The 24,624-nt window shown below is 38.6% G+C and overlaps 3 protein-coding genes across 3 annotated transcripts; all 3 read right to left on the bottom strand.

Moving 5' to 3' along the window:
• Positions 1–7,321: 7,321 nt before the first annotated feature.
• LOC108052129 (male accessory gland serine protease inhibitor-like) lies at positions 7,322–7,697 on the bottom strand. Its single transcript, XM_017134454.2, has 2 exons — positions 7,591–7,697; positions 7,322–7,531 (listed from the first exon to the last, which is right to left on the bottom strand). The coding sequence occupies exons 1-2, from the start codon at positions 7,664–7,666 to the stop codon at positions 7,350–7,352; spliced, it is 258 nt and encodes an 85-aa protein (XP_016989943.2). The 5' UTR covers positions 7,667–7,697; the 3' UTR covers positions 7,322–7,349.
• Positions 7,698–8,602: 905 nt separating this feature from the next.
• LOC108052116 (WD repeat-containing protein 82) lies at positions 8,603–10,335 on the bottom strand. The gene is made up of 2 exons (XM_017134442.1): positions 10,081–10,335; positions 8,603–9,556 (listed from the first exon to the last, which is right to left on the bottom strand). The coding sequence occupies exons 1-2, from the start codon at positions 10,333–10,335 to the stop codon at positions 8,603–8,605; spliced, it is 1,209 nt and encodes a 402-aa protein (XP_016989931.1).
• An 11,698-nt stretch (positions 10,336–22,033) lies between these two features.
• LOC108052135 (probable cytochrome P450 309a1) lies at positions 22,034–24,309 on the bottom strand. Its single transcript, XM_017134461.2, has 6 exons — positions 24,051–24,309; positions 23,634–23,985; positions 23,166–23,585; positions 22,986–23,109; positions 22,391–22,654; positions 22,034–22,216 (listed from the first exon to the last, which is right to left on the bottom strand). The coding sequence occupies exons 1-6, from the start codon at positions 24,254–24,256 to the stop codon at positions 22,056–22,058; spliced, it is 1,527 nt and encodes a 508-aa protein (XP_016989950.1). The 5' UTR covers positions 24,257–24,309; the 3' UTR covers positions 22,034–22,055.
• Between the last annotated feature and the right edge of the window lie 315 nt (positions 24,310–24,624).

The following is a 24,624-nucleotide window of genomic DNA, read 5'->3' as shown; positions in this document are numbered from 1 at the left end:
AAGTCAACTGGGTAAATGGTGATCGGAAAACATATTTTAGGCTTATAATAAAGGAATATTGAGGAGAAAATAATGATGAGTGGAGCAAATTGATGCAAATTTATGTATATTTAAAACCAGAAAAATTAGTTATGTTATGATTTATATTATAATAACATTAATATTCTAACAATTTATTTTTCCTTTTGGTCAGAAATATTAGAAGCTTAGTTAGCTTTGCATTCGAAAAACATTTTAAGAACTTACCTAAGTGAATCATTATTATTATTATTATTTAAGAGACAACAACAAGTTTATCAGGAACACGAAAATTATAGCATTGCTGGTTAATTCACTTTAAAACTCTTTTTTAATGAGATTAAATATCTTCATTAAACAAATCGCCCTGCGGTAACTTTAATTGAATATCGCATGTCAAGAAAAGCTAGCCGGGCTTTTAATATTTCACCTTCTTGTGTTGGGGCACCACACCCATTCTGCATTGCTCCCCCGCCCCTACTAAAAACCCTCAACCCACCTCATTCACCATATAATCCATGCCCCTTTCCGCAGAGCAACTGGCAATTATGCTTGCCTTTGCTTTTTGTGCACAGGACCAAGCGCACTTCATTTGCCCCGCACAACAAACAAACCACGCATGCATACACAAAGAACAAGGCTTAAATATTTTACACACGGAACTACACATAAAAAACTGTAGGTACATATACCCTTTTTTAGATCCAATTCAAAATTAGACTTCAAATTAATAAACTAAAACAAGACCTTGCCCAAAGGCCAAATATTTAAATCGAAATTTTCAATTTGTTAAAGACAAACCTTTTTTTTTAGTATCATGCATACTCATAGTTTTTATTATTTTTGTTACCACCAAAATCATAAGTTAACATGAAGTTTTTTTTAACGGTGGACACGTTTTCCCATATGGGTAAACCCCTTCCAGAACGCCCACATCGTCCTTAGTTCACTTCACTAGCCTTTTTGTGGCTCGCAGCGAGCTTCGAGGATTAAAGTTAACAAATAAGGCTTAAAAAGCGGCTGCGTGTGCGAATGTCACGCCTTCACAGCACCACGCCCATTTGAGCCGCCCACTTATATATCTGTGCTACATGGATTGTTTTAATTAGTTTATGAACGCTTTAATTAAAATAACTTAAATCGCTGAATACTTCTTCCATTAAAGAACAAACAATTCGCCGTAATTAATTGTATTAAGTTTAATTCCGTTTTTGTATTTTTTCCTAATCAAAATTAATGAGTTTTCGGGGAGTAATTAATTAGAGCATGGGAGATGGATGGCGCAACAACCAAAAACTGACACAGTGTCAGTCTGTCTGGTAATTGACAAGCCATTATTGTAATTAAAATAACTCATACGCAGCGTTGTCACAGTCTGAAACTGTCGTTTGGTGGTGGGCGGCTGTCCCGCATAAATCTTGTCGCGCTTGTGGCCGTCACTTGTGGCTCTGAATTTATTTATGCAAAACAAACTGAATACTTTGCCGTTCGTTTGCCGCTCGTTTTGATTTTTGCGGTCAAAATAATTGTCGCTTCGGTAATAAAATTTGATTTATTCTGTGACACTGACACGACCTGCTTTAAATGGCTTTTGCAAACTTTGCGCTTCTAAATTGAACAATTTTTTAAGTACTTCAAATCAAAAATAAAAAAAAGCCCTCTAGTGGATCATAAAAGCAGGATGTAAAAACAAAAATAAAACATACAGCACACCATGTTGAGTTGGGGGAGGACATTACTGAGTTCCTAATTGATTTTCAAAATTAACTTACACTCCATTTCGAAAATGATTTATAAACATGATGGATTTGAGATTTTTACTTCTTATAATTAATTATATAGCTTGCGAATTAAATTTATGTTACTTAATCTTTTTTTAATTTAGTAAATGTTCTACCACTAAGGTCTTAATAATTAATGAATATAATTCGCGGTGCCCCACAATGTAATGCCCAGAACATCGTCAATATCAAAAGCTGTCCGTTGTGATAAATGCACTAGAAACGGCAAAAACCGCAACAAGAAGCGAAAGCAGAATTCAATTAAAAAATACTTTCTGGCATTATTTAATGCGGCAACATTTGTTACTCACCGATGTCGGGTAAAATCACTGCATCACCGCCAACCACCACCGCCCACAGAGAAAAAATCGCATTAAAAGCCTGCGAAAAGAAAACAAAAGCAGAAATCCCTTCGCTTTTCCGCATTTCCTTCTTTTTTTTTTTTGCTCTGGCCGTGTTTTGTTTTGTTACCCAAAGCGCATTTTTCACTTAGCTGGCAGTTTTGCTGGCTCGTCTCTTCTCCGGCGGGCTTTGTTTGCGTCTGTTTTCCGCGCTGGCCAATCACGCATTTGGCCAAAGCCCAGTCCCGGCCAGAACTGGCCAAAACCGGCAGATAAGACCAGAAAAAAAGGGGCGAGAGCAGGGACGAAAACACAGAGCAGCAGTACCAACAAAATCGAATGCAATTTATTTTCTAGTTACTGTTAAGCTGATTGCAACTGCGATGGCAATAGCGATACCGATGTTCTCCGAGCCTCCAAGCCTGCGGGCTGATTCTTACACAGAAAACATATTTTTATACCCTTGCAGAGGGTATTATAATTTTGGTCAAAAGTGTGCAACGCAGTGAAGGAGACATCTCCGACCCTATAAAGTATATATATTCTTGATCAGGATCACCTCCTGAGTTGATATAGCCATGTCCGTCTGTCCGTCTGTCCGTCTGTCCGTCTGTCCGTCTGTCCGTCTGTCTGTCCGTCTGTCTGTTTCTACGCGAACTAGTCTCTCAGTTTTAAAGATATCGAATTGAAACTTTGCACACACCCTTCTTTCCTTTGCACGCAGTATATAAGTCGGAACGGCCGGGATCGGCCGACTATATCCTATAGCTGCCATATAACTGAACGATCGGAAATGCCATAACTTTGGTGTTTGTAAAGTTAGGAAGTTGGGATTTTCTATGGGTTTTGTATTTGGCTAATCAATCCAACATGCCGAATTTCATAAGGATCGGCCGACTATATCCTATAGCTGCCATATAACTGATTGATCGGAAATGCCATAACTTTGGTGTTTGTAAAGTTAGGAAGTTGGCATTTTCTATGGGTGTTATATTTGGCCAGCCAATCCGACCTACCAAATTTCATAAGGATCGGCCGACTATATCCTATAGCTGCCATATAACTGAACGATTGGAAATGTCATAACTTTGGTGTTTTTAAAGTTAATAAGTTGGGATTTTTTATGAGTATTAAGAATGCATCATATGAATAATTTTGGAGAATATAATTTACAGAGTATTCTGCAAGGGTATATCAACTTCGGCTCCGCCCGAAGTTAGCTTTCCTTTCTTGTTAGTTATGATTGTTACTAGTGATTTTAATAATAATAAACATTCAATCAAACTAGCTTAATAAGGTCATAAAAACCATTTACGTTCTCGGCACTAAAAAAATTATTAAGCATATAAATGAAAAATCGATTTTTTAAGATTATTTAATCTTCGTTAGCATGTTCACATTTCTGTGCTTAAAAACTCTTGGCTATATACTCTTCTAAGATAATATGAACTCGAAAAAGTAATTCAAATCGAATTCACAATTCTTAATTGGAATTCCTTGATAAAAGTTGTATATTATTTTGCTGCTTCTTTTCTGTGTACTTTCTAGTCCTGGAAAATCCTTTGAGCTGTACAGGAGTACCTCTACTTCTCCCTTTCCTTGCTCAACTCATGATGCAGCAGTGAACGTACAAAAAAACAAACCTTTGCTTCCCGCGAGTTTGGCCAAAAGGCCAAAAGCGTCACTTAAAAGCGAATCAACAGAGCACAAATGCCTTTCGGCGTTGGAGTTGGTAGTTCTGGAACCAGTTGAGGGTTTTAAGTGGACTGAAAACGAGAGCTACTTTGTTAAGGGGAACAAAATAAAAGAAGAAAATACAAATATTTTGTGAATTATCAAATTAATACAATATTATTAATAGCAAGTTTATTATAAAAAGTGTACATTATATTTTTTAAAATCAATTTTTTAAAGCGGGTTTAATTCTAAAAGTATGTAAATATTTATTACTTTTTAAACATATTTGATAATTTTTTAATAGTTTATAAGTTTTCAAAACTAAATACCCGTTTACGCATAAAACTAGTTCTTGTTGCTCACATCACCGTTCTTTTGGACTACCCTGCGTTTACAGGACGTCGTTTTGGCCAATTCGCAAAGCTGAAAGCAAAAATTCCAATTTAAGCAGCGTGTCAAAATTGCAAATCAAAGTTTGGGTTTCCCGGGTCCGTAACTTTTACCGAGTGTTTGTATGAAAATTGCTTGATTGAATGCCCGATTGAGTGACTGACAACTGGCTGACAGCGATGGAAGGCGCACGGACAGGCCAGAATGGACAATTGCCAAATCGTCGCAATTGCCCCCATTCTCTCGTTCGCACATTCGAACTCAAATGGTTGAGAACTACGGAAAGGGTGAACCAAACGGTCGGTTAATTTGAGGCAATCACAGGACAAATTGAACCCACAGCAATCTCAAAAACAGTTGCAGTTTTATGCCGCACAGATTGGGGTAGTATTATAGTTTCAGAAAGGCTCAACCAATGATGCGTATTGACCGAACAGAGGACCTTTTGCTATCGCCCCGGGCAGATAAATGGGATTCACAATGTTCACAGTTTATGTAAATATATTTTGGGATTGATTGGCAAGACAAACTGAGTTACAAGCAAGGAAAACACTTCAAGAACGACATAGAGAAAAAAACATTGAGAAAAAATCAGCTCTTTTTTTGTTTTTTTTTATCATTACCTTTGGAAATAATGATCAGATCTTGGAATGTCATACATCGTTGGATTCGGTACAAAATTTCCTATCCAATGGTATTCTCAGCTAAAAAATTTTATTTTGGGCCAGATTTCGCAAAAAATGATAGAGGTAACCCTTATAAAAAATGAGAAAATCGGAAAAAAATAAATTTTACCAAATTAACCTGGAATTGATTGTGTAGGTTTTAAGCAGCACAAAACAGTCATTCTTTTCGCTGTGCGCCTTATTTTGGAAAAGTTACAACAAAAAACCCTTAAAAATAGGGTGTTTAAATATATGTTTTTGATGGCCAAAATCCGAAAAAGTCATCTCGATTTTGTGGTTTTTGGATTCAAAGACCTGAAATATAGAGAATGTCCATTCCTTTAATTAATGTCAATTTGAGCAAAAATAATATATTAAAAAATTGTATGACTAATGCTTTTAGTGTAATCGAGTTACATTATTTTTAAAGAATAATGATTTATTGTTAAGTCAGGATACATATGAGAAATGCGCAGCGACGCTACACAGTTTCTGCGAAAAGTCACGAAAGTTCTAACAGATCGTACAGTATCTGATGTGGACCTGATTTTTCAGGAGCAGAACCCACAGCCATTAGCACGTGCCATTCATGGTAAAGTCCACTTCTAACGACACTCAAACGAGGGGGAAACAACAACGTGCATGTAATTGTGTCGCCAGGGACAGTCGGCCTAATCCTTAGCCCGTGGCCACTTTTGCTGCTGCCACTTAAAAATCCACTTAATCCCGCCGTCTTACAGAAATAACAAAAAAAAAAAAAAAAGAAGCGGAAAAGAACAAATCTGGCGTCCTGGGAATGTGGAACCTTGTTTCGCCCCTCGCTCTGACGTATTCAAACTGCAAGTCGATTGTTATTTTTACGCCAGCGGCGGAAATAGACATCCTGCCCCGCGTTCTGCGAACAAAAAAAAAACTTTAACACAACTTTTGTCGAAAGCGCGGCAGGGAAAATAGGGAAATGGCGAAGGAAAGGCGGACAAGTCAATGTCGACCGAAGGAGTAAATTTTGTGCGGCAGTTGGGCAAAGTTTTTCCTCTGACTGGGCATGCTACTACGTTGGACCAGCCATTATTGAAAGTGCCCGTTGAGTAATTTAAAAGTTGGCCCTCAGGTCTCAACTTGTAGTCACCCATTGAACCAGCCGAGGTATTGAGGTCAAATTGATTCTTTATAATAACAAGAATTCAGACTTTAAATCATGTGCCTTTACAAGGCAAACTTGTTGTTTCCTGTTGGCCGATGCATGCAACCGATTGCCTTTTCGAGTACATAAAATTCCTCAATAATTTGAGCTCGCCAAAAGTTTTTCTGGCATTTGTAGTTCATAAAAAGGGCCAAAATAGTAGGGCAATCCTGGCTTAACAAGAGCTAGAGATGACAGCATAAGGCAATTATAAATAAACTCTTTCAACTGACCATTTTTTGTCCTTTAATACGCTAAATATATTTAATATATTGATTATGTTTATAAATTATAGAATATTATTATATTTATATTGATAGAATTATTTTGTATTAGAGTGCAACTGAGTGTATAAAGTATTCAAAATATGTATATAATTTTTGTATAAAATATATAAATGTATTTAGTTCACAAAAAAACATCCGAAATACTCTTCACGCGCTCATCACTAAAACTTGCTTTTCCAATTGGATTGCCCCAAAACAAGATTAGTGTTTGGGGCCAATGAAATCCGCTTTTATTACCGAACGCATTAAATATTCTTGCGTCACTGGACAAAAAGCCCGGAATGGGAAAAGGAATTTGTGGTGCGTGGATATAGGAAAAGGGAATCAGGAGGATGGGGAAAGGACGCGACTATGTGTCAGGGCCATTTGGGATTTGTTTTACAATTTAGTCACGCGCCCGGCTCGTTTCTTTTTACATTCCGTGCCCACCTTTTTAATTAATTTCTCCTTTCGCCGCTTTGCCGAGATGAGAAAGCCATTTACGCGCTTCAAAGGATGCTCGTTAGGGACTCTTTGTCGCACTAATGGCAATGTCCATGCAAATCAAAATGGCGACACGCCGACTTCCGTTTCCGGCGCTCATTTTCCACTCTCCTTGGCTCCCTCGCTCCTACTTAATCCTTCTGCCCGCACATTTGTCGCATGCGTTAATTTATGTTTGCCTAGTTTCAGTTTCCAACTTTTGTACTTAATTAGCATAATGAGAGGTTCTCGGCTGCCGTTGTTATTGTTCCTGTTTGCCCTGCTGCAACACCCCAAAACTCCTTCAGCAGAAGTGTATTTAGTTAGTTTGTTGACTTTTCGACTGTCTGGCAGTTGCACACTTACGGCACAACTTTGATCAAACATTGAAGATTTCAGCGTTAAATATAGCTTTAAGCCTCAATGGCTGAAAAATTAATTATAATACAAAAACGAACTTTCATATGGAAAAGTTAATTATTCAAAATCCAAAATTACAAATAACGAAATGGCAATATCTTTTCTGAATATTTTATTCTGACAATTCATTCCTTACACTTATCCTCACACTTCGACTTACTCTCAAACCTATTTGCGTTACCACCGCAGCCACTGTAAACAAAGTCCAAACATTCCTTTTTATCCACATAATATGAGAACTGGCGGCTACTGTTATAGCAAGACTTTACGTAAAAGACATCAGAGGCTGGCTTAAGTGCACAAATGGCTGGAAATCGATAGATATTTTTTCGTTTTGATACGATGTTCAATATTAATAATACTCACGATCTTTTAGCCCCGAAACAAAGCCAAATAGGACCAGAATTAAATGAAATAGGACAACTACCATGTTATTATTCATATTTTGATGGTTAGGATTGCAACTATATTCGTTAACGAATTCAAAAGGAATACAGAGTTTACCTGGGCCCGCTATTAAGTATCTTCTAGACCATGACAATATAAATTACTTAAATGACAACTTTAATATCTGGGACTAATACCATTAATTTCTTACACAGCAGGGATAAATCATTATTTATATGCATTCTAATATTATAAATCTTACGATATCTTTGACGTTCATGATTCATATTCATTTCACATATATTTGGCCCCGAAAAAATTAAAAAATATCCATATTTTTATATTATCTAAAAATTTTTATATTATTTCTTAACAAAAATGTATGGCTAAACTGACTGACACTTCTCTTAACTTATCAGAAGTGACCTCAAACTTCTTATTTCTCTATCAAGTAAAGTTAAGTACAAGGACATAAGACTTCTATTTGACTGTGGTTCACAGCTCGAATAGATTTTATGCAGTTGCATGATGAGGCACATTCAAAACTTTATAACGCCCAGTGAAAGTTTAGGAGGGGAACAGCAGAAGGACCCATCCACATATTCAATTGGAGTTAAAAATTCAGAAAGTTCAACAGCAATTTGTGTGTTCTTTTTTGGGGGCTTTTCGGCAAAAGATTTCATTAATATTAAAAGAGGGAATTCTTTTTATGGCCACAGAAACTAAATGAAACGCTTGTCAGTGGCTCAGTATAGGACTATGCACACACCCAAAAGTTGGTCAAAAGTTTGCGCACCACCTCCTTTTTGGAGTCGAACGCAGCCAGCTGTGCAATTTGCTGGCGAAACTCAACAATTTGTGTCTCAAAAGCATAAGGACTGTCCAGGAAGTTTGGGTGGTCTCCTGCTGGGAGTTGGTCTGCGAACTTTTGGCCAAGAGCAAGTTGATGGATAGTCCTTATATTTATTCTACCGACAGATCCCTACAAATCTTAGTCATCGGATATTTCACCATCCTCTAGGGGGTTCCTATCTTCGGTTTTGGTGAGATCCACTATGGCAACCTCGGAGCGAGCTCTTTTCTTGGCTGCCCAATTGCTGGAACCTAATCTCTTCCTCAGCATTTCCACTTCCATTTTTGGTTTGGGCATAGAAATGGGCTTCTGAACTTGACGGGGCTTGACAGCCTTCTCATCCTGCTTGTCCTTGAATGAAACCGTTTCGCCCGGCTCCAAGCACTCCACCCAATCGTACACCCCATTGGCCATGGGCATCCAGAAGACGATCAGCAGATCGCTGCTCACGAACATGGTGGCCTGGGGATTGAACCGCAGACAGCGCACAGGACCCACATTGTTGCCCTTCAAAACGGCCACAGGATATCCGTCGGCAGCCCGCCAAATGTGGATCCTGCCCTCGTCCGCCCCGGAAAGGATGAACTGCGAGTCCGGGGTAAAGGAGGCGTCCAGTGACTGCCTCTGCTGATTGGCATAACCCGTGTAGGACTGCTGGAAGGATCCGTCGAAGGCCGAAACACTGAAGCACCAGGAGTGATCCGTGCTGAGCAGCATGCTCTTCCCATTCGGAGCAAACTGCAGCTGCGTCCACCTGACCTTGTCGTTCACCTGGTAGACGAACTTCTGGCACGGCTGCTCGCCCAGCATCCGCATGTCATGGAGCTCGATCCGGTCCGTGTGCGAACTGGTGGCCAGGACCAAGCCAGCAGGATCGAAGGCGCACTGCGGACTCCGCAGCTTCTTCAAGTGATATGTGTGCGTAGAGGCCCGAAAGTCCCACACATACACCTGCTCATCTCGTCCGGCGCTAACAAAGATGTTCTCGTTTCCGGGCTGTGAGATCAATCTGCGGACGCTCTTGGAATGCCCACTGAAAATACGCACGCAACTGCGCGATTCCAGATCTAGACAACGGATGGCGTAGTCATACTGTCGAATAAGTTTAAAAAAAGGAAACATTAGCTTTTTTCACTTATTAAATAAATCAATAAGGCTATAGTCGTTATAGTAGTAAAAAAAAATACAATTGGGCGATCTTGTTTATTAGATTTCGTACAGATTTTTACTTTATTTATTTTCTTCTTAAAATGAATAGAAATAAATATAAATAGAGTCTGCTTTCAAAATACTAAGTTATTCTCCCTTTTACACACATTTAGTCTAGATAGAATATTAGTATACCTAGTAAATTAAGATTATAATCAATTTATCAGCTTTCTTTCCATTTGAACTTTTTTCTATAAGCTCACGTTATAGAACTCAAATTATTAAAATTTGCTAAAAATCTTTATTTAACTCAAAATATAATACCACGTTGCCTGTAAAGCTTTTGAATTATTTGTTGGCAATTTCTTAAAGTGAAACCCTTACCTCCCCCGTCCTTTTTACTTCAAAGCTCAAAGCCTTTACTGTTGTGTACCTAAGCCCACTACTTCTCCTTTAAAGGCTCTTACCTTTGAGGAGGAGTGCAGCACGCGAGTGTCCTGCTGGGTGAAGCAGGCCACCTCGGGATGGTAGTGGTGCATGTGCACCTGGCAAAGGACCGCCTGTCGAGTGCTGCTGAAGATCGAGAGGGCGGCCTGGTCGCAGGCCATCAAACGTCGTCCGTCCACGGAAAAATCCAAGGAGACCTTGTGCTCCTCCGTCTCCTGAAACACCTTGGCCACCCGGAATTGCCGCATGGCATCGTCGTTCAACCTTATAGACATATTAATAAATCTAAACAGGACACTGAAATCTGTGACATTAAAAGCACTGGCAAGTGGCTTTTTCGTAAGTAACAATAAAAAATATTTCACGATTGGTTTTAAGTAGTACAAAATAATTTAAATGGAAATAAAATTTAATAAATTATTTATAATACAGACCGAAATACCAAACGTTGTTTTTAATAAGGTACATTAAAATCAACACCGTGGTAAGGTGAGGGATAAAATTTATCTGTGAAAATAAACTAAGTCTAATTAGTTATGCATCGCTGATTATCCCACTAATTAAAATTCTTGATGAAAATGCAGTCATTTTATTGTAATAATTTAAGCCATTACCGCTTCTATAACAACATTCCACCAGCTTTATTTTCATGCGACTGGCTTTAAGCAATTTGAATTTGCTCGGGATCAAGTTGATTAAATCAAGTCTGCCACGCCCAGTTGACCGCCCACTGCCGCAGCTGGGGGATGCATTTTAATTTCCATTTTGCGACCAAGTCCCAGATACCGTGGATCCTCTTCATTGCTTCTCATTAGGGGCGTGGGTGGTGGAAATTGAGGAAAAAACAGTCTGCTGAGTTGGCAACGCAGTTCGCCCACAGCGAGAATCTCCACTTGTTGACCAAATGCCAGCAACTTGTTATTTAGGCCGATTTGCGTCATTAGTGCAGTCCTCCAAATATTTCTCGTGCCGGAAAACCCAAAAACTGACTCTAGGCAGCAGCTGTGTCGAGTGGGCAAACATTTTTGGCAGCAATAATTGAGAAAACTCTAAGGGTAGAAAATGAACTTTCTCTATTACTTGGCGATTTAAGCTTGAGAATATAAAAACTTTTTATTAAGAATTCAGAAATGGCGTTAAGACTGGGTTTTAATATTGCACTTCCCAATTGTGGCACTGTGAATATAAAAATAATAATTAATATTTATATTAATCATACATCCAAGTTTTATTCTTAGTTTTGTTATCAATTATATCGAATTGGTAAAACCCTACATAACTATAAAATATTCCATTTTAAAAACAGGAAAGAGCTAAGGTTTAATTACCAGCTGTATAAAAATGACTTTGTTTATCAATTTTAATAAAAATGTTACTACACATTGTTTTTATTATATAATACACTTTTATATATTATTATCAATTTTTATCAATTCCCTTTGTCTTCGAACATTCTGAAATAGTTGTTAATAAAACATAAAGCGATTTATTTAATATTCAACAAAAAATAAATTCACTTTGCTGGATAAAAGCCCTTGAGTCCGGTGCTCAGCACAGCCGCAATGGGTTTGCCATCAAAATGCGGATTTGTGCAGCGACCTCGGACTTAGCACCTGGCCATATCAATAGTCAGGGCCAGGTGATTGTGGTCGGAATGGACTCGGTGACCCTGGGAATGCGGATGCGACTTGGCCCAAAGGCAAATGTAATTGTAATGTAAGCGGAAATAAGCGCCGCGAGTACACGCAATGCTCACTGCTGATGATGCTGATGCCCTCCCATCTGGCGTCGCATTTTAATTAAAATTTATAAGCCTTGGTCGGGGATTTGGCACCGAGCCACAGGGTGTTGGCAGGACCAAAAGGCGGGAGAGCACGGCCCAAGCAGTCATTGCTGGCTCGGCGTTTTAAGCTTTTAAGTTGCGGTGGATTTGCGAGGCTGCGAATCGGATTTTATGTGAAAATCAACTGCGGTGCGCATAAATTAAAAATCAGGCCGCAACAATACAAACAAAACATGGTTGTGTTGCCTGGAAGCCTCTGGGCGCTTTATTGTAATTAATTTGCCGTATTAGCTTTCTGCCACAGCCACAGGTATTTGCATTGATACCAGGTGGAAAAAAGAAAAGCGAAAAAAATTGACTAGCAATTTGCGCATAAGCCGCAAATGATTGTCGAATTAAATTATATTTATTTGAACAGAAAACATTTTCGAATTAATATTATTATTCATTTCAATGGCTCTTTTCATAATTGTTTTCAATCAAATGTTATTAATAATATCAATTACGATTATTGTCATTTTAAGGAATGGGAAACAATAAAGAAATGACACCGAACCTATGGGCACTTAAACGCGTTGGCATCAACAATGCTTTTGTTATTACCACAATTTTATTAAACAACATTTTCCAGTCGAATTAAGTGCACACTAAAATTTTCTATAATAAATGTTCTCTTAATAATACAATATATATTTATATTAATAATTTATCATATACTTGGCACAGAAAAGTTATGTCGACCTACTAGCCGGGGCTATCAATCTATAAGAAGGTAAAATAAGTTTTGCAACCCAGTTCAGTAAAGTTTTTTGAACTGATTCCTTAGTACTTAAAGAGAAGGATAAAATACAAATATTATTAGGGTGGAGAATGGATTTGCCAGATTAAATTGCTATATTAAACACAGATACATTTTTTGGCTATTAACTAGAACACTTCCGTTCTACAAAACCATCCTTTCTGATTAGCTAGCACTCGGCCAGTTTCCACAATCATCACCTATTTCGCCTGACAGGGATTACTGTCCTCAACATCCTTATCATTACACCACAGACACACAGAACATAAGCTGGAAACCCAAACTGGTGGCCATTAATTGCCGCCTTTCGATTATCCTTGCGACAATATCCATTTGGCAACAGTCCAGACCGGATTTCTGTTGGGCAATGCTCTGTTTATTGATATTTTATGCGCCATTCTGCACATTTGCACTAATTGCAATTTTAGGCACGTTCCCTGGCCATTTGCATAACACGAATTCGCCATTTAATTGTTCAAAAAATAGATTTCGATTTCAAAATCGTGCACATGATGTCATAGAACGTGGTGTCAAAAGCCCGGAGAGATGAAAACAGGAAAAAATTGAATTATAAATCTGTTGGATGGGCAACGATTTAATTGCTTCATGTTCGGCTCAAATCGAAAATCCCGTCCAATGGATTTTTGTTGTTAAGCCAAAGTGCAATTTGTTGTCAAGTTTTAAAGGAATTCCTTAAGAGAGCATAAATTTTACAAGCACGTGGTATTGGCGGTGTCGAAATGGAGGGGGGGTTTGTGCCCGGTGAAGTGTCAAGTTTATTACGAATGGAAACTCGACTTGGCCCCTGATAAAGTGTCAAAATGGCAGCACAGCTAAAAATTTGGGAGCATTTTTCAATCACTGTGGGTCCTGGACTGTCGGCGTGTGTGAGTGCCAGTAAATCCTGGCGACTGTGCGTTTGTCAAGCTGGCAGCCCCAACAATTGCAGTTCCCAGGCCGAAAGGCGAAGTGAGTCGAAAACCAAAGCCAAAGTTCAAACACAATATCTCAAATATGCACAGGCATGTGCAGACTTTAACGTGTGTTCGTAGGTGAGTTTAGAAATACACTAGAAAGTTAAATTGTGTGCCAAAAAGGTAACAAAAATAAATAATTTAACCCTAAAAACCAAATGAAATGTAAGTACATAGAGCTGCAACAGAATAAACGTATAAAGGTGTCTTAAAGTATGCAGTAATACATTCTTGTACACCTTTATAAGTGATTTATCACATTAACAATATTTAGTTTATTTTCTTATTTCTCTCTGTGTAAGCCTGTACTTTTCAGTACTTCTGGGTTTGAATGCGTTCCTCATGCGTTGGTTGCTCAGCAGCTGCCTTGCACCTCCGGAATTGAATGGTCCAGGGCCACGCCCCTTCGAGCCGTAAAGGAAGATAAATGACAGAAGTGAGCCATATCAGACACAGTCAGCAGGCAGAAACCAGCAGCCAGCGGCTCCAACTGCTCTGCATTTGGCCCTGCAGGACGGCAATAGAAGGCCGGTGCGGCACAATTTGCCATCTTGAGGCTGCAGACGTCGGGCGTCGTCAAATGGCGTGCCCATCCCCCTCTCATTCCCCTTAACTTGGTCAACTTTGCATTTGATTAAAAGCGGATAGCCGCCTCTGATGAATTGCACATGTGGCAGCTTCTCTGCTCTCGCTTTTGTGCCCTTTTGTGCCATTATCAGGCAAAGTCAAGGCAGATGATACGTATACGTAATACGTATACGTACTTTTCCAATTCTCCACCTCCCATCGCCCCAAGTCACCTTCACCTTTCGCTGGCCTAGAGCACACTCGCAATCTCAATGGCCGGGGTGGGGAAAAAATTTAATTTAATATTCATATGACTGTAAAACGCTACAAAAGTCGCAAAAAATGAAACGGACAGAAAATGCTCGTTAAATAAACCAGAAAAAAGGCAAAAAATGTATGTATGAAATAAAAAGAAAGTAAAGTGGGACTATAAAATTGTCACCAAAACGAAAATAAGAATACACTCTTTTTTTTATTAAACATTATTTGTTTATTCTCTTAAAAAAAACATTAATTGTAAAACTATTTTAAATCTAATAATGTTAAAGTATACATACAAAATTGTAAAAGAATAATACCAGTATAAATATAATATAAGAATTTATATTTAAGTTTATTTCTGGGTCATTTTGTATATTGATTCAAAATATCAAAACATTATCTTTGTGTCACAAGATTTGAGCCTGCAGGACATTGTTTATTTCATTCTAGAGAGTATATTAATACTACCGCTACGCAGTTAAAATTCTCTCCATAAGATCTGTCGCCCAGAAATATGACACTGAGCTGCTGGGGGAGGTTCTTCGGTGGGATTGCGTCCCCCGAACGTCATACAAAGTAAACACGCTCCGCACTCGACTCATGACAGTGGGCATGAAAATTTATTGCTCCGCCCCCGAAATACCAGACTCCCGGCCCAGACTGCCTGGCGTTGGAGTTCCAAATCCGAATCCGCGGCGCATTAAATTTCGGCGGCAGGACGATGTCTGCCATGCAACATGGCAAACTATGGCACTGACAAAAGTGGGAAATGCCGGCCATGGCCAAGTCTGCCATGCGGGAAAAAGAATTACGGACGCAAATGGAAATGCAGGCAAATAAATTCCAGCACAAGGAAAAGCTGTGAAGAACCTCCCTGGTATATGACTCCTGTAGTTCGAAATATATGATTTTTAATATTCATAAATTGCTCACTTATTTTATATGGTTTTATTGTCGGACAAACGAACGTTAATGTAAATGTTTCTAGTAAATGTTTAGGTGAGCTTTAAATAAAACTTAAAGCAACAATTGTTATTGCTTTCAAAAAAATGTATAAAATATTTATTACCTTTTTGTAAACAATTTGTAGATTTTTTCATTATAATAAAGTTGCCTTTTTTTAAGCGAACAATTAAAAAGTAAAGCTGTTTGAATTCCGCATCCAACTCTTTAAATATAGTTTGTTTTTATATATGTTTGAATAACATTGAAAATGTGAAAAAATTGTTGTAAAGCAAAACACTTCCATTTCCAATGCATCCACTCAACATTAAATAGAAAGAATCCTTTATTCGCATGCATATTTGAGTATATACATTTCATATCACAATAACGAGTATATGCACTCGTATTTATGATTTTTTCGCAAAAGCAGAAAATGAATAAGCAACGCGCAAAAAAGTTAAGAAGTAAAGCGGCTTGGGCCTTCAGTGCTGACAGCGAATTTCCTACTGGCCCACAGTAATTGTTGTTCCTGTTTTTGTGAGCGTGATGTCCTGACAGTTTGCCAGTGCTCTTGACAGAGTGTGTGTCTGTGTGTGTGTGTGTGTGTGTGCAAGGGTGTGAGGTGTGAGAGTCTGTGTTTGTCTATGACAGGTCCTGCCGCGAAGCCGTTGACAGTTGTCAATGTTATTAGCGATATTAAGGAAGCACCGGAAGTTGGATGGGCATGTGACAAGTATCGCACGATTCCCACAAAGGATTTAAATTGTCGACCAAATAAAAAACTTTTTAAATAAGGTCGGCTTTTTGGGCTTATATAATTTTTTAACCCATTCCGCGTGATAAAGCATACATTTTTTAAGACATCTGTCAAGTTTGAATATTTTCTTTAGGCATTTCATTAGATAGAGAACAGTTACTTTTCTCCCTTTCCACAGCTTTCATTTTATGATACGTAAATATAAATAGCAAATAAATAAGTTAATCATTTATTTCTTATAGGAAAACAAGAAAGAAAACCGACTTCGACAAGCGGAATTTTATTTACCCTTGCTGATCCGTTAACAATTAAATACTTTATATTTTTATTTCGAAGCTAAAAAACAATGGCCAGTGTAGCTATATGAAGTCGTCAGATTTTTAATCTTTCAGTAGACTTACCAGCTACAAGTTTTTCTTGTCTTCTTGTAACTTGCTTTGTATTTTTCTCCAATATCTTGTGGCTAATTCTCTTAAAGTCAAACAGCATTTTTGTTATCTACGGCTTTTGAAGGAACACTAAACTTCATCTGTGCGCCGTAAGCAGGATATATCCCACTCCATTGACTGCACACGTATTTGCTGATTGCGAAACAAATATTGACAAGGCCGTAGAGGCCATTCGACATTCTTAGCCTTTTTCTCAGTTTTCTTTAACAGCCATTGTTGCCAACTTAGCTTTTTTAAAAGGTAAACTGGCTTTTAAATAAAATTAAATAACAACACGAGGCAACTTTAAAAGAAAGGGCAGTCTTAAAAAGTTATAAACAAATTAAAGCTCAGAAAAATATAAAAAATAGAATATACAGAAAAGGAAATACCTAAAAAATGATTTCAAATTTGATTATGATTATATACAAATATAAAACATATTTGTATGCTTTTTGTGAAAGTATAAAGAAGCCATAACTCTAATAACCTTTTATTTATTGTTATATAAATTGATTTAAGTTGAAGCACACACTTAAAATAATCTACAGCAATTTCTACATATTTTTTCATCTGGAGCCGGCACCACTGACCACAGTCCACAGAGACGTTTCTCTTATTTTTTCAGTCTGCCATATCATGTTCCATGTTGACGCACTTGCACAAAAGCTGAAATTATATTTAAAACTTCTCTTCTCGCATCCTGTTTTTCTCTGTGGCTGTTTTTTTGTACTTTCTTGGCTTGTGGATGGCATGTTATTTACTTTTGTGGTCATTGTGCGCCAGCCTGAGCGGGCCCCAAAGGCCCCAAAGTTATAATTCTTTAAGTTTTTATCTGCCCCACACACATAGGCGCATGGAGAGGGTCCTTTTGGCTCGCTGGCTGCTTAAGTGGGCGTATGCGCAATATCTGAGCTATGTGAACTTCATGGCGGCGCCACTTCAGCCATAATTTTAGCATATTAATGATTTATGACGTCCTAGGGTGGAAGTGAACGAATTAACAGCAACAAAAGCAGCAACAACGACCCTAAAGTTGCTGTCTATTTTCATTTAGAATTCGCTTAATTTTCATTCGCTCCCCTAATGAAAATGTCCGACAACAGTCTGTGCGGAAAAGTGAAATTTTCGCTCGACTCTTTGGGCCACTTTCAATTTTAATTAAGAGTTGAACCCAACAGAGCCTCTGACTCGGTTCATTTAAGGTTCCGTTTTGTTCTACCCGGCTGGTTGCTTACTTTAGGCGATTTATGGGAATACAACAAATTTGTTAAGCTAATGATGCCATTTTTCCTGCCCAAATTACCTGACCAGGCCCACAGGGCGGATGATCCAAGCTCCCATCCCTGCAAGAAATACACAAATAAAATCAGCACAGACTGGGAGAAGGTCAGTGCCTAAAGTCATGTGTGGATTTTGGAAGGATAAATGGCCTAGAGATGCTGTTAACTGATTTCGGAACTGGTTCTATTGAATAAGGAATAAAAATATAGGTTGACAGCTTCAATGAATTTCAAATGACCTTTTTGTTTGAATAAAAGGTTTCTTCAATTATGCTTTAGTCCGAAAATATTTATTTTAATTTATTTATTAGTTATTTTAATTAACAAAAGATCAATTTGTAACATTTATATTTTAATTTAAATTATTGGGCTTATATCCTTTTGCAACTCAATTTCCAATTTTGCCCATAAAATTCTCGGCTAGTTCTTTCTGGGGAATTTCGTCTTCCACCTCCATCTTCAACTATTGGGACTATAGACAACGTTTGTCCAGTAAGTTTTGCCAACTCAGCAGAAATATTTGCTCTCGCTTACCGACAAATAAGTACCTGCCATAAAGGCAGAAGATACTTAACCTGAGCCGTTCTTTAGCCACCATTTCCAGCAAATGGCAAACAAGCTGTGGCCGAGATGGCTAGTAAAGCTGCACGTTGATGGCATAGAGCTTGGTCGAATTTCCATTTAATTAGCGGCCACGTTTGTCGGGGCAAAATCAGGGAGAATCAGGTCAGCAACACCAGCGGGAGAAATGCAATGAAAGCAAACCAAAGTCTATTAAGCCAAAGCCAAAATGGCAACGTAGCGCTCCGATTTAATGCCAATAAACCGCGTGAGGCATCGAGGAATCCGAGCCAGACTGCCGGGTCCCTTGTAACCGAGTTAACCAGCCAGAACCAGAACCCCAGACCAAATAGGGTGCTTCGAATGGGGGGCTCTAAACAATGCTCAATGGGGGGAATCGGATGCCACAGGGCTGGAGGAAAAGAGTAATCTACCAACTGAATGTGCAACATGCCAATGCACATGATGTGTTTAATGGTTAAATTGTTGCTAATTCCATTAGCCATTTGCTGGGCCTGCATTTAGTCCACCTCTTCGTGTGGGTGCACAAGGAAAAAGGTTGTAGTATCCTTGAATCGGATCTATAATAAATTAAATTTTAAAATTATAACTATATTTAAAGAAGACCTTATTGATAAAAGAAACAGCTGCTGATTCTTATTCATTTAGAAACAATATTCTAAATTAAAAATAATAAAAACAAGATATGAGGAAGAAGTTACAGTTTCCTTGGAATACCATAAAGCTATAGAAGTTTTATAATTTTTTAAGATCTGTAGATTTAGATATTAAGTCAATTAAAGAAAAAACTGAGAATGTAAATAAAATATTTTTACAATTGTCTTAGACTTTTTTTTGTAAATATTTTCTATTTTTAAGGACGACTTTTCCACAGTGTGCGGTTGTGTGTGTAAGGATCTGTGGGTGTCCGTGTCAGTGTGTTTGTTGCTGTATTTGTGGCCAAAGTGTTGCAATGCCGCCAGCTCCACCGAGCCAAACAGAAGACCAGGCCAGAATCCGAAAGGCGCCCCGCTGGCAAATGGAACGTGCACAAATTAATGTTACGTTGACGCAATGTTGGCAAGGCTCGAGTACCGTGACCCCTGCCCCTCCGCCCCTCCCCATCACCCACGCCCCCTCAAATTTGGCACATTGTTTGCCAGGCTGTGCAGATTTGTCAAACGTGTTTTGTGGAGGAGGGGAGGCGGAGATGTTTGAGTACCGGAGCTGATTGGAAATGCCATAGATTTAGGGCCCATCACAAACATCCAAGGGCAACACTTTGGAGTGGCATTCAGCACTTGCATCCGGAAGAAATTAGCCAGCTCAAAGTAACATAGGTTTTATGGGACAATAAATTCGGATAACTACATTTTAATTTTAAAATCGTTCCTTACTGTTAGATCCTTGCTTATTTTATTTTTTTCCATTTTTAGAATTTGTAATACTTTATATAATATTTAGTGATCATTTTAATTTCTTTTTAGTACAAAAACCGTAATTTTCATATTGTTTGCAGACTAAAATCATGTGCTAAATGCACAACCATTGAAAAGGGGTTTCCCTTATCATAAATTTCAATAATTTATTTAAACAGTAAATGTATTTTAAAGAATTAATTATTTATTCTTATTCAAAAATGTGAGTATTTGCACTAATGCCCAAAAGCTGCCATTTTTCGATCTATAAAATCCTTTTCAGGTATTTAAAATTTAAGCATCAATGATTTTGGCGCCCAAGCACCCGAAATGTCGAATGATTTAACCCAGAAAAAACCCTAAAACGTTGGCGCCCATTAAATTTGTTTAGTATGTGCACTAAAGTAAGCGCGGCAGGGCATCAAGCCGCACAAATGGTTATGGGAACCCGAGTTGGGGGATCCCCCATCCTCGGGACTCCGCCAGCTTCATTCAGTTAACGCGTCGCAGTGGCGTAGTTGGCACTTTTCTATTTATTTGCCCATTAACGCTCATTTGCGGTTATCAGGTAAATTGGATAAAAGCCAACGTAGCATGAAGCCTGTGCCTGTGCCTTTGCCTGTGCCTCCTACTGTGGAAAATCCTGTGCAAAGTCCTGTTTTCCCCGCCCGCCGTTTCACTCCATTTTTTGCTCTCTGGCTCTGCTTATCTTCGAGTGTTTTTGCAACATGAAATGAAGGCTCTGACTTTGCCTCTGACCACACTGGGGAAAAATAAAAAAAAAATAATAGGCTTATGAAATTCTGTTGAAAAAATCTGTTAAGAGCTTATAGATAAATCCAATTAAAAAGGAAACAGTACGGTTAAAAGGGTTAAACACTTTAACAAAGCTTAAAAATTAACATAATAAACAACATTTAAATGTACATATTAAAATAAATAAATTCCTGCTTAACTTTATTAATAATATAGTTTGTTAACTTCTAAATACTTTAATTTGTAAGCTTAGGCTTTAAATAGTTATTTATTTTAAATATTACAAAAATGACTAAAATAGCCAGTTTCAGCAAGGAACATATAAAAATATTCTTACAGTGCCGAAAGCAAATGAAAGTCTTCTTCCAAGTGCCCTCCAAATTCGTCGCCACCCGTATTTATTTCGCTTTCGATTAACTGCGGTAGTCATTAACACGGTTTACGACTGTTTGATCCTGGTCTACCAATCCACAAGCAAATATATCGAAATTCAAATTGAATTTAAATATTTGCGGTGACAAAAAAAGAAAACCTAAATTTTTGGCATAAAATCCGCAATTTGTTTTTCCTGATACATTATGGGGGCCGCGCAAAATTTCATATTCCCTTTGTGGCAAATATATCCCTTCGACAGGCGGGTAAAGAGAGCGAATTTAAATGCACCATATTGCAAGCTCAAATGAAATTTTGTGGCTTGTTGCAAAACAAAAAGCTGCAAAAAAAAGATGTAAATAAGAGCAAGAAAAAAATTGGAAACCTACATCACAATACTCATGCACACGCGGTGGCATTGTGGCTGGGGATCGTCCTGTGTCCTTCGTCCTTCGACGCCGTCCACTGCATGCGGTCGCTCAATATGAAAGTGCATAGAGTAAAGGCTCAGTTATGCACTCAAAAAAAATATTGAGGAAATCCAGTGTATACAAATAACATAAAAGAGACGACAATTTCTATTTAGTTTTTGAAAATATTTTTTTTCTATAGAAACCAGTATTTTATTTTTATTTAATTAAGGAAATATATTCTGGTTGTGATTGACATTAATTTAGTAATTTAGTAATTTATACAGGTCTGTAAATCAACTTTAGAAGACAAGCATTTTGACTTTTGGAAAAATCCAAGCAAAATATTAGAAATATACATAAATGATTCGTCGCTTTTTTTTATTGAGCCCGACTTGACTTGAATAGGAGAAACCCGGTGGGATGAAAGGGGAGTGTCAGTTGGTCTGTGGTCGGTTTGCGCTAAATTAAATTTCGCCGCGGTTGGCCCCAAAAGTCCAACACACTTGCACTACCAACACACACACTTGCACACTCGTGTACAAATTACTATTGCGCCAAAATATAAAGAGCGAAAACCCAACAGCAATCCTTATACAAAAGCAACATCTGCACGCCGAACTTATGCAACACATTCCGAAATAAAAAGCAGAAAAAAATTACAAAAATAAACGTTTCTTTTTATTTCCGCAATTTTGTATATTTCAGTTCGACATCGCCATTGAGGAATATTCCCAGGCCGGTATCTGCGCCCAGGGGCACCTTTTTCGTCTGCTCCACCAGATAATTTGAAAGGATGTGAAAGATTGCAGTCTTAACACTCAGTTGACCCACACGCATACCTATTAATAGAGGGTTACATTTTGTTTAAATCTTTTAGAGAAACTAAATAAAATAAATCTGATTCTGAAATAGCTTTTCCTTTATAGCTATTTAGAAAAATATAAATATGTGGCAAACATTTGTACTATGGGAGAGAAGATAATCATTGCACCAAAATATGTTGTTAGACTCACCTAGACAAATACGCGGACCATCGCCGAAGGGCAGAAAGATTCCGCGTTTGTTAAAGGCACTAGCCGCTCCATTCTCAAACCGATCCGGCCTGAATTCGCTGGCTTCCGGGTAGAAGGCATCATCATGGTGGTACTGAAAGGCGGGAATCATCACGGTAACACCTGGCTCCAACTCCAGAATTTTCTCATTTCCCAAATCAATTTGAGTGGCCTTAGTGCAGATTCGCATAAAGAAACCAATGGGCGTGGTCAGCCGAAGGGATTCTAGAAAAAGGAATATTTTCATATTTTAAATAGGAAATATAGAAATTTGATTATGAAATAAAAACAAATGGAACAGAATTGTTATAATTTTTATGTTATATCAAACTGTATATGTATATTATATAACAAATTTTAATTTTGAATAAGAAATCTAAATCTTAAGATCTTAACTACGAAGTAATATACTGATAATAATTCTATAAATGTGCACAAATTATTCGCGCAGCCAATTGACTTGTTTAAGATAAGACAAGAACAGATATGATACGAAGATTTTAAATCGTTGGATTAATATTTTTCAGCTTGGGTCTCCAGACTGATTGGCACTTACCATTGACGCATTGATCCAGATAGGGCAGAGCATTGAGCTGTTCGTAGCTAATATTGTCGTTGGAGGCCAAGGCATCTAGTATTTCCGAGCGCAACTTTTCCTGCTCTTCGCGGTGTTCGCTGAGCTGATAAGATATAGGTAGTTTTTTGTTGTTATATACAAATGGTGAAATTGGCTTACCGAATAGAGCATGTGGTAGAGAACTGCTCCGGAGGTCTCATACCCATCCAAGTGGACAACGAGGGCGTGGCCCACGGAGTCGTGGATTGAATTTCCTCTCTCCTGCAGTTGGATCAGGTGGGACAGGAAGTCCGTGCGACCCTCGCCGCTGCCCCCCCTCCGGAGATTCACTGCATCCTGGGTCAGTCGCAGGAAGAACTCATCCGATGCCTTGGTGAAAATTCGCATATTGAATAGCTTCCGCACGAAGGTGGCCACCAAACTCTTGTTGAACCGGATGATCGAGCTGAAGGCATAGACGGTCCAGTCCGTGGACACCTTCTGGAAGGACGCGATCTCTCCAACACTGCCGCTAAGCGATCCGGCATCGATGCCCCATATAAAGTCCGCCATTGTGTCGGCCGTAAACCGATAGGACAGCTAAAACAGGACATTAGTTTGGCTTGGAAGTCAAGTCAGGCCACTCACATCTCTGGTCTCGATGACATCACCCTTCTCCCGCCTCGCCCTCTCAATGTATTCGACCAACTTCCGACCACTCTGCTCCCAAATAGCAAAGGCCTGCTTCAGTCGATTGGGCGTGAGTCCACCCACATTCTCCGTTCGCCTTCGCTTCCATTCCTCTCCAGAACTGAAAAATGGTGACCTTTCCACGTACTTATCCTCCGGATTGTGGCCCACAAAACTGCTGGTTATGGTGTCCCGAAAATGGCTGAACTTGTCCACCAGAATCTCATGGGCCAGCGCGGGATCCAAAATAAGAAGTTGTGGCTGTCGAGTGATGAAAGTGCCCACCGCTCTGTATTTGTCCTTGTATTTACTAGAGGAAAAAATGAGGAGTATTAGTATAGGAACGAACATCTTCTGATCAATTTAGGGCCTCACTTGTACACCTCCTGTACATCGAGTATGAGACTGCGGCTCTTGTTGACCAGAATGCCCGGATAGGTGCCCAAAATGGTCAGTGGTTCGGCGGTAATAGCTCCCCGTTTATCCCAGTATTTATGGTACCAGGTGAGGTAAAAGTAAATCGCGACAAAAGAGACATGAACGAAGGTTAAACACCAACCCACTATGGTCAACATGGCCATTGCCAAACAAATCGATCAGATTCTCACGAAGTACAAATGGAAACTGCCCGGTAATCTGGCTCTTTAAGGCTTATAATCAGAATGGAAACGTTCTATATAGTATACAAGAGCGTTTCACCGTCAAGACCTATCACATTTTAATCTGTACTCTACAATTAGTTCTTACTATGTGTTCGGCACACGATTTTGATAACATTATCAGCCAGCAATTTGAAGATAAGAGTTTGTTGGAGAGGTAAGTTAAGTTATTAGGGCAACGCAAGCAAATCTTTTAGATTTCTTAGATTATTTAAGTCGAAAATTTAATATTATTTGAAAATTGCCTCAGTCATCTTTTTATTAAATTGTTAAAAAGGAAAACAGTTTGT

The sequence above is a fragment of the Drosophila rhopaloa genome, unplaced genomic scaffold (assembly GCF_018152115.1).
Source record: "Drosophila rhopaloa isolate 14029-0021.01 unplaced genomic scaffold, ASM1815211v1 contig_2, whole genome shotgun sequence".
Lineage (NCBI taxonomy): Eukaryota > Metazoa > Arthropoda > Insecta > Diptera > Drosophilidae > Drosophila > Drosophila rhopaloa.
Note: the sequence above shows the minus strand (reverse complement) of the source record. Positions and strands in the feature narration are given on the sequence as shown.